This window comes from Cylas formicarius, unplaced genomic scaffold (genome assembly GCF_029955315.1).
Source record: "Cylas formicarius isolate icCylForm1 unplaced genomic scaffold, icCylForm1.1 PGA_scaffold_10__41_contigs__length_53128322, whole genome shotgun sequence".
Taxonomy (NCBI): domain Eukaryota; kingdom Metazoa; phylum Arthropoda; class Insecta; order Coleoptera; family Brentidae; genus Cylas; species Cylas formicarius.
This window is the reverse complement of record NW_026844214.1, coordinates 35,130,906-35,145,040: the sequence shown is the minus strand read 5'-3', so window position 1 is coordinate 35,145,040 and position 14,135 is coordinate 35,130,906. Positions and strand designations below refer to the sequence as shown.

Below are 14,135 nucleotides of genomic sequence, written 5' to 3'. Positions count from 1 at the left end.
ATGCAGTAGATGACCGCTAACACCACTCACATAAAAATGTAATTTTTTTAAAATTTACTCTTTGTGACGTCACGCGTGCAATTCCCAGCCACGGTGTTGAAGAACGAAAAGAAGCCTTTGGTTAAAAGCAACGTTTGAAATTGTGCCAAATTATGTTCGTATGCAAAAAAACTGTTTTTTTGTCTGCCGAAGGGGTATTGGCCGAAGTAATTCTCTATAGTTTACAGTGCTATGCTATACATATACTACCGCCGTTGTACTATAACCATATTGAATGCTTATTTGAAAAGCTAGTTACTAACCAAAACTAACTTAAAAAAATTTAAATAACGAGGATTTTTGTCCTATGGTTATTTCAAATTTGAGCAACAGACCACTAAAGTATAATAATCTGTGGTTGAGGTTTTAATAAGGAAATATCTGATCGAATTTTCTGCTCTTTGGGGTTTGTGTTACCTAATACCTGCCGAATATTTGAAGAAAATAAGTAAATAGACTTTAAACCGCATATAATTTTTCTTAATCATAATTATTTTAGAAAATGTTGTCTGCAATTAGAACGGGAACAATACACTCCACCAGGAATATGTCTGTACTTTCGGGACCACCAAGAGTAAAAATTAGCGGGTTGGAAAAATTGCTTCATGGTACTGCGATTGTCACTGGCATTTTTGCAACTCCCGTTTATGTTCTTCTCAACCTTAAAAATTATAAAGGACCGGAACCTGAGCAGTAAATAATATGCATATTAAGTTTGTATTGTATTAGTCAACCTTAATAGAAAATAGTTATTATCAAGTGTTTCAATTTTTTCCACGTAGGATAAATTGCCAATGTGTTTCATCTGTAAACTAAAAACTTATTCTTCTCCAATCAGTTCTCGTGGGTTTATGCTTTTAATTATTTTTTAGGCTTTTTACTTTTCGATATCCAATGGCTGGTAATTTGTTCTATACAAAAACATTTCCTTATACTTTTGATGAAGGTAGACTAGTAAAATATAGGAGTTTTGAAAATGAGAGCTACTGAGTTAGACATTTAGTAGCAAGCAATACTTGTACACAAGCAATGGAAAATTTATATCATGTTGTAACCTGCCTTGCCTTATCACTAGTTTGATAACATAAAGCTATTGGAGATTAATTATGAAAACAAAATCATATTATAAGGTTTTGTTATTACCTATTTTATTTTATTTAATTTTATAATTTTATGAAGTGTAAAACTAAGATAAAACACGAAAATTATAAAGAAATATTTTATTTTCTAACAGTCTTTCAGGGAAAACAAAAAATATGCTTTTGATTAAGCAAATACACACTTTATATGTACAATTTCAAAAAATAGTTAACAATAAATAAGAAGTCCTGCCCTTAAAATACAGGTTACAAGTGATTCATATTTACTTTTATATACTATTAAATTATTTAAAACAAAATACAAAAGCAATAGTTTCATAAGGTCGCATTTCAAGATGTGCCTATTAATTTAATAGCTTTGCATTGGTCATTTATGAGAAATTCATTTACACAATTTTAATATCGCACATGGTATAGGTATAGAGTTTGATAATACATATAACAGAGAGTATGCCAGCGATTTTAAATGTTTTTTCGTTTGGTGGCCTTTTAGAAAAGAGCATTTTAATTATTTACGAAAATTCCAAACACCCTGCCTCCCATTGTTTAAAAGGACAGTGCTTTTCTATACTGGAATATGCCAGTGCAGCCCAAAATTTTGCAAATTAAATTACTATTTTTGAGTTCACCTTGAACGTCCAGTAATATTGGTGGCGGTGGTGACAAATTGATTTGCGATAGATTTGGAGCTGCCCATGTGGTAATAATTTAATCCCATTATTTTTATTAGAAATTTGTGATTATCATTTATTACAGGTTTTAGCAAATATGAAACCTGTGCAAATAATTTAATGGCTTTCATCCTCATCTGGGTTGATCGAATTAATCATTTACAACAAATTTTGAGAGACCCTTTTTCAATCTATACCTTTCCATAAAGTTCCTCCCTCTTCCTCTTGCCACCTCGGCGTTAACTGAAGTCTGCAATATATTCCTAGAAATAATACTGGAACATATATCTGTAGCTTCCTTTAAAATATTACCAATCAACTCGGCCAAAAAATAAGACAAAAATTATTCATTAAAACAAAACAAAAAACATGTATATGGTTAAAAGTGAGTGATACATTTAGGCTTTCTTATTGACAATTGTAAACAATTCATTTATAGTCTTTTCCAATACTTTTATATCTAAAGCACCATTTTGTTTATTAGACTTGTTTCGGTTATCACTTTCTTCACTACTTGATTTCTGAACGTCTGATTCACTACTATTACTGCTTTCAAATTTTGGTCTGGCCTGGTTTGATTCTTCAGATGATGTTGCTTCTTTGGATGTGCTAGGTTTTTCCTCATGATTATTTTCCGGTTTACCATTTTTTTCGTCTGTTTTCTCTAAAATTTGTATTAATTAACATAAATTTGGAAGATTTTAAAAATAGACTTAAATTTTTTTAGGAATATTATTCATCTATTTCATTCAACTGTAAAAATAAAATCCTGAAAGAAAAATTGAAATTCAAAAATTCATTATAATTTTGAAGACAAAAGTTATTGAAAAGAATTCAGGTTAACTTAAAACATTAACCAAGACAGTGTCAATTTTTTTAGTTCAATCATAGAAATAGAGTCAATCATTTGTTGCCACAAAAATTTTAAGAATTTATAGATAAAGTTTAGAAATGTACATGACACGGTACAGATATTTAGCTGATACATTTTAGGTTCTCTCTGAATGACAAATTATATTATATAAAAAACATCATATAATTAATATAAAAAAAATTTTATTAGATTATTAATTAATCACCAGTGAGACCAAACAAGACATAAGAAATCACAGTTAAAACAGAATTATTTCATGAAACACAAAATAGAAAACCATAACGATCTAAAGACACATTTAAAATTTTAAAATAAGTTCAATTTAAAATTCTATTTAATTATAATTTTTTTTAATTTGAAATTGTTTCAGATTTTCCAATAATTTTTACACGCACCTTTCCGAAAGTCTAGTTTATGTACTTCCAGTTTCACTTTATTCTGAAGCTGTAGCAAAATTTCCTTCAAAAGCGGAGGAGATTCTGCTTCAGGGGAGCTATAAACTAAAACAAGAGCTCGCAGATCGCCTGTTAACCTCTTAGCACTTCTAAAGATATCTGCTGAGCTTATTAACTCATTTAATGATACTATAGTACTCTCTACCATTCGAAGAGTTTGTTCGGAAAGAACCTGAGCAGATACCTAAAAGAAACATGATTATATAAACTGTAAATTGTATAAACTATCCAAAAGTAACCAAAAATTAACAAATTCTAACATTCATTCAAAAAAATCAATTAACAAATGACTTTAGAACGCATGCGCAGGTTTCTAATAAATTTTACAAACTCTAGAACTGAGCTACTCTTAATACATTTTTTAATTGTTGGTTATTAATTATAAATTGCATTTTATAAACCAAGCCATCTATTTCCACAGATAATTTTTTTGAAGTAACTTGTTAATTGATGATTTCCTAGTGATTTTTTTATATTAAGTTGTATATGCCGCTTTGACACCTTCAATAAATGATCCGAAATATTTCACAGAGACCACTTACTTTTGGGAAAAATGCAGTTAAAAATTCGTAGATTACATCAACACTCAAAGCATAACGTTCATCTAATAATACAGCATCAACATAATCAATGAAATAGTTGCATGAAGTTAACATTGTAATATATTTTCTTTCGATATGCTAAAAAACATTTTTTTATTCGTCATTCTTTTATGGTATGTAAAAAAAACTTACCTGGGCTTTTAAGATATCTAACCACAGTTTTGGAAAATAAGTGGAATGTAATGGCACAGCCTCAAATCCAACTACTGCGCTTAAATTTATCAAAACATCAGGAACTGAATCATTATTTACAGCTAATCGAAACATTGTATCAATGAAATCATGATAGGGAGAATAAAATTTATCTAAAGCCAGGTCGTACTCTGGATCAACACCCTAAAAACATGTTCACATATATCAGAAAATAGCAAAAAGTACTGCTAAATGAATAACAGTTCTGCCCTGCTAGTTATTTATATAATATATTGTTATATATATTTATATAAATATTGCAACATTACAATATTGTGAGAAATTTCGCAGATAAAATTACCAGCTATTTTTCTCGAATTTGTGGGTGTAAATCGGCACGAAGCGTTTGTTTTCATAAAGTTATAGGTTTAACCTCTATGCAAAATGTAAATAAAGTCGATATCAGGAAAGATGATTCCTAAAGGTTTAAATATAACTTCATGAGATACTGATATCGCACAGGAAACAACCAAGCGGAAAAAATGTCCAAGAACCAAATGTAGCTCGAACGCTCATTCCTTCATCGCCAGTCGTAATTGCAGATGAAAGCTGCCAATGAAAAATTTGTTTAAAAAACTGTAGGTATTGCAAAATATAACCAAGACAATTAAAACCTAGTATAAAAACAAGTCAATAAACTATTTGCGTAAAAAAACTGTATTTCAATATGCAACCTAAAACACTTAAAAAAAAATGCCCTAAATGTAAGAGTATTGCACAGAAATTAGTTTTAGAGAATTAATAAATTAATATAATTTGTATGTATTGGATTTTATTTAGCACAAACATACTCATTTCGCTCGTTTCCAGTTAATATGTGCGTGGCAAAAACATTTTTGCATAAAGTTTAGCCATTTAACACAAAGGCCTAGAAAGTATCGCTTATTGTACCAAAATTTGAAAATCAACCTTTAAAAAAAAATCCACCAAAATCATGAAACTAATTTTGCACAAAAAAATTGAATCTACACATATTTCAATTAATACTGCCGACAACAAGAGACTGTCAAATTGTCAATTGTCAGCCGCCATGTTGGTTGTTGAACGGCACAATGTCTTATTGGTTGAAAGCGAATTTTGAAATGTGTAACCAATTCCTCTACAATTCTAGTAGCTACATAGAAATTTCACATTGCCTAATTATTTCTACTTATAGGAAGTAAGTCATTGGTTATACTTAATTGATTTCTGTTATAATAAATATTAAAATTTATATTATAATCCTACCATTTGTATATAACATAATGAAAAGAAACGGTGAATGGTCAGGATGGGCAAAGTTCGAAAAACTGACAAAACTTGCAAAAGTGAAAATGTTTATTAAACTTGCCAATCTTGATAACCTATAAGATGGTAGTTATATATATTTGTGTGGAAGACTGTGTTTTTTCATTTGGTAAGAATGCTGGACTATTTTGGGAAAATTCCAGTTCCAATCGTTCCAGACGTGAATGTTTATTAACATTTCTCTTTTAAAATGAATTTTAAATTCATATTTCCTTCCAAAATTTGCAACGATTGCTTACCCTGTTACATTCCAGTTGATTGTGTGGAACTGTCATTTGGACCATGGGTCGCAAAGGTCTCGCTGCACCTTTTCCGGCAACGATCGGCAATAAATGTCCTCTTCTGGGAAAGTAAGGACCTAGTGGTACGGCATCGTGACTATCTTGAAAAGCTGAATGGCAATGTGAGAGCAGAGGTACTAGAATCTGCATAGACTCAGATGTCATTATCAAGAGAAATTCTTTAAGTACTTCTAAAAAGTCAAACAAGAATAAACAAATATGATCATATAATTTTAAATCAAACCTATGCAAAGTGTCCTCATTTCAGGAGGATTGTAAGTATTTAGTAATGTAGCTAATTTTCTTATCACCTCCAACCAATCCTTTGTTGCCAGTACAAGTTCACGCGAATCCTTACTGTCCCTGTAAGTTCTGATGCAATGCATTAGGTCATATAGGACATGTAAAATCTCAAGCATATCCCCAACCACGTGGCAAGCTGTTGCTTCATGTAACATAACATGTAAATTTTGAAAACACTAAAAATTAATAGTATTGAACGATATTTACAGCTCAAAAAGAATCTTATAACCAACTTACTTCAAATACAATCTGCAGGCCCCCATTATAGACAACATATAATTTATCATCATTTGTTTCCACCAATATTCTAACTGCATTTATTAAAGTACCCCAACTAGTTCTACCATCAAGACACTGAAATATTTCACTAACAGTATAAAGAACTGATTTAAAAAAAAAAAACATCTTACTTGAAGATAAGTCGTAAGTGTGTTTCGTTTGAATGTATATATTTCCCTTTGGTCAGCATCTGTCGCATCTGGGTGTTTCATGACCATTATCTGCATTAATTTGAATAATTCTTCCACTGCCTTAAATAAAAAACGAAAAAAAAAAAAAATCTATGCCAGTTTTGTATGTAGTTCTTTTCTCAAGCAGATGCCAAATAAGCATAAATGTTGAATTAGTAGGGTTTTTGAATTAAATTTAAAACATGTATAACAATTATTATAATTAAATATATGTATATGAATCAGATTTTGTCAGTTCCCATACTTTATATTATCAAGACTCACAAATTATTAAAAATACTCTGAAATAATGTATTGTATAAGTTTGTGAAAAATGTAGGTCCTGACATTAATTCAAATAATCAATATAACCAATATGTTTCCGTTGTACATAATTGGTAATTTTCCTTAGAAATTTGGCTTTGACATATGCTTTAAAAATCTTCAGCTTACTTGTGGATATTGTGTTGGATGAGGAGTTATATTTTTGAAAGCCCATTGTAGGTTTTGATGATTAGCAAGAATTCTTGTAAATATCCTAGATTGTTGACACATCATCCTTAATATTCCATAATAAGCGGGCAACATAGCTCTGTTATATAAAACAATTTCTTGATCATCGTGATCTGCTCTAAAATTAATTTTTTAGTTACTAAAAGTGTAGTAAACAACCTTGTTGGTAAACCCCAACCCCAATTTATACAAGAAATAGGTTTTTTACTGACTCCACTAGATCCTAAAATAAACAATCTGAATAGCTCACTTAACGTACAGGATATAATTAAAGGCAATATTCTTTGTTACATGACCATTAACCAGCATGAGTTGTACATTTTCTGGACAATCTGTACAAACATGATTCCAAAATGCAAGAAGTGCTTGTTTATTATGGTAGGCTGGAATGGAAGGTTCCGATAGTTTCGGATGGAATAGGTGCCATAACTGCAGGAAATATTGACCAAACTAAAAAGATGAAATATAAAAATCAATTTGGATTTACAGGACCACACACTGAACTCACCATTATCTTTTCAGTCCTTGAAATGCAACAATACATCATTAATGCAAAATATGTAGTTAGCTTCATTGTGCCGTGTTGTTGCATATCTGTGTAATGTTTGGCAGCAGGCAAAAGCCTTAACAAAGCAGTGTAAATTTGGTGAAGAACAGACTGAGCCTCAGATGTAAGTTGGGGTTCACGTGTCACTCGGTGTGACGCTCGAAATCCTTGTCGAAACGGTGTGCTTGGGACTAAAGCCACTAGTAAATAACCAGCAGCTGAAAAGAACTTTGTGTAAAAAACTATTAAAGTCAACTTAAAACATTGTTACAACATAAAGGTAATCTAACTACTATTAACCACTAAATTAAATAAAAATATATATCTCCGGTATTTGTTATAAGATTACTTCCTTTTTTTTCTAAATAATGGTTCAGAATCAAAATTTCATTTAACATGATAAAAATGATCTTCAAAAAATTGTTTTGATAAAAAAAGCAAGTGTGCTTACTGTTTCTAACCCTCTGATTGCTGTGGCCAATCAGAAAATGTTCAAGCCATGTGTCCATGGAACTTAAAACCCATGAATGGACGAGTCTGTTTCTAGTTACTTGCAATGCCAACCAATCCAATGCAGAATGTGGGCAACATTCTGCAGCTTCCCATACTTTTTGTAAAACCAACTGAGTAAAACAAGGTTGAGATGAGCTACTATCTAGTTCACCTTGATTGGAATTCTCTGTGAGCAATGTCAGAATCTTAAAAAAAGGCTGACATCCTTGCAAATTTACCTGCAAATTAAAAGAAGAACCGTTAATATAACACAATACAAAAAAAGTTTTGCAGAAGCATAAAGTTTGCAGCTTGTCATGCCAAGACTTATTGCACTATTACAAAAAACGCTTTCATTGGTTAGAAGTATGATTTGATAGTGACAAGTGCAAAAAATAATTTCATGTGACAGAAAAACCTTATTAGAAAATGATTATAGTGAGAGTGATTTCAATGCAACAAATTTATTTTACCTCTGAGTGCCTAGTAATAGCCTGAGAAACCATACAAATGATTGATTGTGCTAATTGGTTATTTCCCTTGCATAAGGAATGTATCAAATTTCTCGTCTGCTGTAGATTTATGTTGTCTTTAATTTGTTGATATAAAAATGAAAATCCCTAAAAATATAGTTTTCTTACATGAAAACAGAATACAACAAATATTATTTGTGCACTACCTTTCCTCCAGCTACAGCATTATAATCTCGTTCACTAAGATTTAATTTCATATTGGAATCCCTGCTCTTTTCAACCAAAGAAGCAATGAGAGTTATCATCTTATCTAAAGAGGCAGGTTTATACTTAACGGAGGGTAAGGCAACCATATCATCTTCATCTTCTCCTTCACTTACATCAACCTAAAAGAAATAAAAAGCAAGAGAATGGTATATGAGAAAATATGAGTTTACCTACAAAATCGTTAACCTTTTGTCCTAAATAAAAATGTACCACAGTACTAATTGCTCCCACGGCCAACAAAAATCTGGACTCTTCTTCTCCCATTTTACTAAATTCATACAAAAAATTAAAATATTCAGTTAAATGTTTTAAATGTGCTTTTGCCCCATTTTCCATCTAAAACAGAAAACCGCTTATGATAAAGGTTTACGATTTTTATATTCATTACCAATGAAAGAAGAGTTTTTACAAATTTCGTTACGCATGACGCATTGCCTATCTTAGATATATCCACACTGTTAATATCTGTTGCTAAATCAACATCCTCATCTAACTTTAAATATAAACTAGAGTGAGATTGCCTAAAACAGATAAAAAATGAAAAACAATACACAAAGATTGGTTGCAGCAATAAATATTGTGAAGAATGTTGAAGTTACCCCATACTCACTTTAACCTTTGGATTACATGAATGCAAAGTCTTTGAAACATTTGTCTCACCATTTGGTTTGGGCATTTAAGTAACACTTGTACTGGCCACCACACATCTTTTGCCATATGCTCCAAAAACCAAATACATGCTTCTTGACAAGCGTTAAATTGTTTTGTTACTAATTCTACCCACTGGACCATAGTTGGCTGAAAAAAAATTCACTGTACATATTTCATTAATTGTTATATCCACTAAAAATGATTATAACTTTTCAAAATATATTTATTGACATTTCCGCGAAAAAGTAAAGAGGATTTAGCTTTTTCTTCGGGGTTGTAATAAAAAATATATGTTAAATGCTGTTTAAAAATGTCAATGGAATGCGAAAATTGATTAAAGTAGGACTTTGGACCTCTAAAAGTTTTAAAATAAAGTACAAAATTCGAAAATTTCGGTGTAACCCATCTTCCTTCAAATTGCTTTCAATAAAGAGCAATGATTCTTAAATGTAACGGCAGTTTTACCAGTTAGAAGATTTAATAACACTTACTTTTTCTTTGGCGTGTATAAAAGTTTCTATGAAAAACGAAGTAGACAGTTGTGCGGCTTTCTCCGTGATATTTGGTTCAATCGGCAGAATGGTTTGAGGAATATATCCACACATTTGCCACATAAAACTAAAAAACAATTTGCAATAAGATTAATAAATATATGATATTTATGAAATTTAACTGTGTATTTTTCCTAAGTTTTATGTAGAAATGGACTGCCCATAAAATTAATGAATAAATAAGTAAATGAGGAAATTTGTGTATGGTGGGCGATAAGGAGATACATACATCAATACAACTGTATGTATAAAAAAATTTGTTACCACTTTTACAGAATAGTTCAAATTCGATACTACAGCTTAATCCTTTCAGAAATTATCTTAACTTAAATCCCACTAAAACTAATACAATACCTGTTGCTGGAAAGCATAAACAATCTAAAAAACCTATCTAGATAAACAATGTCGCTTTGGATTTTTTTTCCAATTCTTTTGCTTAGATTTAATTGGCCACAATTTGCGAACAATAGGCGCCTCACTGAACAAATCGGCTTTACAATCGGTATTACAAAAAACAGAATCAACTCACTTGAAATATGTGTGTTCAAAAATATTCTTATCCTGAATAAAATGCATATTATCTTGCCATATCCAGTCTTCCAATTCTTTACTTAACTCAAACGTTGTTGATGGTAATGGGGAATTGCTACGAACATGTTCACTGGATTCTAAATTAGTTGAAGAACTTTCAGTACTATCAACTGCTGTCATTGGACATCTACAAAATAAGATTTGCCACCAACGCAATGACTTCTATTGCTGTATTTCCTTTCATTTATGATAATGAAAAGAATATCAGTAGCGGATCTATTTAAAAGGTTCAATACAAACCTTTCATAAAACAGCATGTAAGCACTATTTGTCTTTTCAAAGCTAAAATCCATAAACTTGTCGGTAACACTATCATAAGTTTTGCTTGTCATCTCCCCACCAAAACACTCAGCAGCTATTTGATTAGGATCAAATGGTTTAACTTCTGCGTCATTAAAGAGAAACCATTTGTCTCTAGAAGTGGTTGTTCGGTCCTTAATGAAACTATAGTAATGGCCTCCATCTGCAGTACCTAAGAATTGAGATACAGACTATAAGTTTCAGTTTAGCATAGTTTCTTATAATAGTTTAATGAACAAATAAAAATAACATATTTTACAAGAGTAAAATATAAATTTACATAAATACTATAAAAATCATTTTACGTGTATATAAAATAAGTTGCTCCCACATTTCATTTGTCAGATATTTACTAGTTCTACGTCATACATTCTAAGTGGCGCTAAAACCCCAACTGATGCCAATTTTTTTAAAATGAAACGCCCAGACCTTCACAGTTAAAAAAAAATGCTACCAATATTCTTAATGCAACTGGAATTATTTCGGATTTTCTTTTCTTTAAAAAGGGGGAACAAAATATATTAAAGGAAAATTATAGAATTAGGTACAAATATCCAAAATAAATGTCATAGTTGATATAGTTTTTTTTTATACAACCAAATTCTACGACTTACCTGTGTGAACAGTAACTCCTATTAAATCATATTCATATTGCCCAGTTTCGATATCTACAGTCTCATGGTCCTGCTGATGTTGTTGTGGCATAAGTTGTTTTTCCACATAACCAGCCATATTTAATCTTAAAGGAAATGAAAAATGTGTATTGACTTTCTCCTTTAACATTGTAAGCATGTTAAATGTGTAACGCATTGTATTAAAACATAAAATTTGCGGTAACTTCTTAAAACAAGCTCTTTTTTCCGCTCGAACTTTTTTTCCACATTGAGAACATGTGTACATATTATCTCCCTCCAGAGTATCTTTCACTGTCACTTCATCTAATGATTCATAAAGGTTTCTCATATCAGCCACCTGTAAAACATTGAATCTATTATCTTTATTATTAACTTTATTAGAAAGCTAATAAAGATTAAACTAAAATTAATTATGTCTAACCTGACAACGCACTGTGTAGAACTCTTCCAATGTTCTACTAACATGACCACAGTCCAAAGAAACTACATTGTTACTAATAACACCACAAAACAACTTTTTTACCACTTCCTTGAGTTTAGGTGTCATTTCCTCCAGTTTACTAACTAAATCGATAAAAAATTCTGCCATGTCCTTTTGTTCAGCGGTATTTAATGGCTGATGGTCCATGGTATAAACCTAAAAACCCTGAATCAGATCAATAATAAAGAGGACAACACACACTTAAAATAAAAAAAAAAAACGCTTTTAGCCGGTTTTCTCTAAAACACCTATGAATTTTAGGTTTTGGAACATTTGCAAAATAGTGTCGCTGCAGTTTCGGTGGACAAGCAAATGATATTCTATCTACAAGAAACCCAACAAGGGATAAAACGCCTAAAATCTGGCAACATATACAAAACCTTAATTAAGCCCTCGTAAATATTAAAAAGAAAAAGACTAGTCTCCAAACTTTTTCGCACAAGAACGTGTTTAACAATCCACAGAATAAACATTTATCAGAGATGATAAAAAAAAACAAACAAGTAAATAAATTATCGGGTGTTATGAAATCAACAGTAATTGAATAGATCTTCCTTGAACTCAAAACTTAAAAAACATCATTTAAATCTTAGGATTAGAAGTAACAATCTCAATAAAAAAGAATGGTGGTGATGGGGAAGTGTCGCTTCTGGACGAAAACTTGATGCGCCACGGGGATCGTTTCATGACCTCTGTTATCCTATCTATAACCCGAAAAATATATCTCCAGTGTGATAAAGTTATGCCGAGACTTTCAAAGGCTGGAAGCAAGATGGATGGTGATCATTTCTCGCCCCTTTCTTTATTTTAGTAGTCTCAAAATTTTTTGAACTTGGTAACTGTATTCATGTGCTGTTATATATATTATATGTAGCTTTTATGACAAGTTGGATCTGCTGGGAATATTGTCATTCAATATTCCAAAATGTCCAAATTGTGGCATATTTAGTCTATCAAAGATATATTCTGTCGTTCAGTAACAAACGCTCAAAATGAACAGCTACTATATAACTAACTATATCAGCAAACCTTTTCATCTGCAAAGTACATAATTGAAAATATATAATTTAATGCTAATATATGGAACTATGATCATACATACTTTACAAAAACTTCTAGGATTGTACGCCTTCCGTTCACTTTCTAATAAATATGCAAACATTCTTTGTAGTTCTTTTAAAGTTGGTTCATGCTTGGAATCTTCTGTGCTTGCAGCTAATATTGAGACTCGCGCTTGGGGCATCATATAGAGGTGTTGCATGCAAGAAGCCATGTAACAGGTAGCTCCCAAATTTGTTAAGCCCACATAGCCACATTCCGAACGCCCATCCTCATGAGGCCAGTAATCCCATGGATATGGAGAGTTTGGACCTTGGATGTAGTTACAGTATATAGTATATATTATTAATAATCTATAAATTTATGTGGACAAAACCAATCCTTTATCAGACATTTGCTATCTAAACAATTTAAAAATTGTTCTACTTTATTTGTTAATTTAATTATATAAGATTTAATAAATCATAAAATTGAGATATTATATTTTTTTACCTGGTTGATGTTGTCTGAGAAGCTTTTCATGTAAAATTCCATAATTTTCTGGGGAGCCCTTTACCAATTCCACCAGTAGATCGAAGGATGCAGTTCTAGATCTGGCCGACTTGCACTTGGGTACATGCCGAAGTTTTGGATTAGGTAATGCAAAAAGGAAATCAAAAACCTGAAAATTTTACAAATCTGTTTTTTAAAATTTCTCTACATTTTTTTTTCAAAGAAACTTCCACAGGCTACTGTAATACTTTTTACAAAACTTCTGGATTCCTCCTGTGTCGGTTTTTGCTGAGTCGAAATTGCTGACGTTTCGCCAATCATCCTGTTGGCTTCTTCAGAGTTTGACTGACTCGTATTTTACTCTGTACCTGTTTATATCATGTTTGAGGGGGGCGCCAATGAGGGGCATAAACACCGTCTCGGATGACTGATTCCCAAATTGGTGACAGGTAGAGACCTGAGTCGCGGTTAAGATTGTTAGGTTGTTTATAGAGTTCTATAGACTCTCCGATTTTTCGTTGGTAGAAGAACTGATGATGAGTTTATTTGTCTTACTCGTAAGGCTCTTTCGTGTTCAATGAGCCTAGTTGATATTTTTCGTTCGGTCTCTCCAATGTATTCTTTGCCGCATATGCATGGAATGCTGTAAACTTCTGGCATCTCAAATGGAATTTTGTCTTTGACGGACCGAATATGTTGAGAGACTTTTGGACAAGTGGTAAATCTGGTTGTCACGCTATAGTTCTTTAGAACTGTTGATATGTGGTCAGTGATGTTTTGAATGTAAGGAAGGACCACAGTGGCAAGTGTAGGATTGCTTTCAGCCTCAT

General features: G+C 31.6%; 1 protein-coding gene across 2 annotated transcripts in view; it reads right to left on the bottom strand.

The window, feature by feature from the left end:
* Nucleotides 1-1,264: 1,264 nt before the first annotated feature.
* LOC132696235 (ubiquitin carboxyl-terminal hydrolase 34) overlaps nucleotides 1,265-14,135 on the bottom strand; it is a 30,603-nt gene continuing 17,732 nt past the window's right edge. For both annotated transcript variants that reach the window (XM_060660959.1, XM_060660964.1), the window contains 24 exons: nucleotides 13,306-13,474; nucleotides 12,857-13,125; nucleotides 11,695-11,910; nucleotides 11,253-11,610; nucleotides 10,579-10,810; nucleotides 10,277-10,465; nucleotides 9,688-9,814; nucleotides 9,156-9,343; nucleotides 8,934-9,066; nucleotides 8,720-8,881; nucleotides 8,485-8,664; nucleotides 8,279-8,425; nucleotides 7,765-8,044; nucleotides 7,275-7,531; nucleotides 7,026-7,216; nucleotides 6,707-6,884; nucleotides 6,215-6,334; nucleotides 6,042-6,158; nucleotides 5,746-5,980; nucleotides 5,460-5,692; nucleotides 3,874-4,077; nucleotides 3,682-3,819; nucleotides 3,080-3,323; nucleotides 1,265-2,474 (listed from right to left, as the gene is read on the bottom strand). In XM_060660959.1, the coding sequence (XP_060516942.1) occupies nucleotides 2,209-2,474; nucleotides 3,080-3,323; nucleotides 3,682-3,819; nucleotides 3,874-4,077; nucleotides 5,460-5,692; nucleotides 5,746-5,980; nucleotides 6,042-6,158; nucleotides 6,215-6,334; nucleotides 6,707-6,884; nucleotides 7,026-7,216; nucleotides 7,275-7,531; nucleotides 7,765-8,044; nucleotides 8,279-8,425; nucleotides 8,485-8,664; nucleotides 8,720-8,881; nucleotides 8,934-9,066; nucleotides 9,156-9,343; nucleotides 9,688-9,814; nucleotides 10,277-10,465; nucleotides 10,579-10,810; nucleotides 11,253-11,610; nucleotides 11,695-11,910; nucleotides 12,857-13,125; nucleotides 13,306-13,474 (4,833 nt within the window). In that variant the 3' untranslated portion in view covers nucleotides 1,265-2,208. The remainder of the gene's footprint in view (nucleotides 2,475-3,079; nucleotides 3,324-3,681; nucleotides 3,820-3,873; nucleotides 4,078-5,459; nucleotides 5,693-5,745; nucleotides 5,981-6,041; nucleotides 6,159-6,214; nucleotides 6,335-6,706; nucleotides 6,885-7,025; nucleotides 7,217-7,274; nucleotides 7,532-7,764; nucleotides 8,045-8,278; nucleotides 8,426-8,484; nucleotides 8,665-8,719; nucleotides 8,882-8,933; nucleotides 9,067-9,155; nucleotides 9,344-9,687; nucleotides 9,815-10,276; nucleotides 10,466-10,578; nucleotides 10,811-11,252; nucleotides 11,611-11,694; nucleotides 11,911-12,856; nucleotides 13,126-13,305; nucleotides 13,475-14,135) is intronic.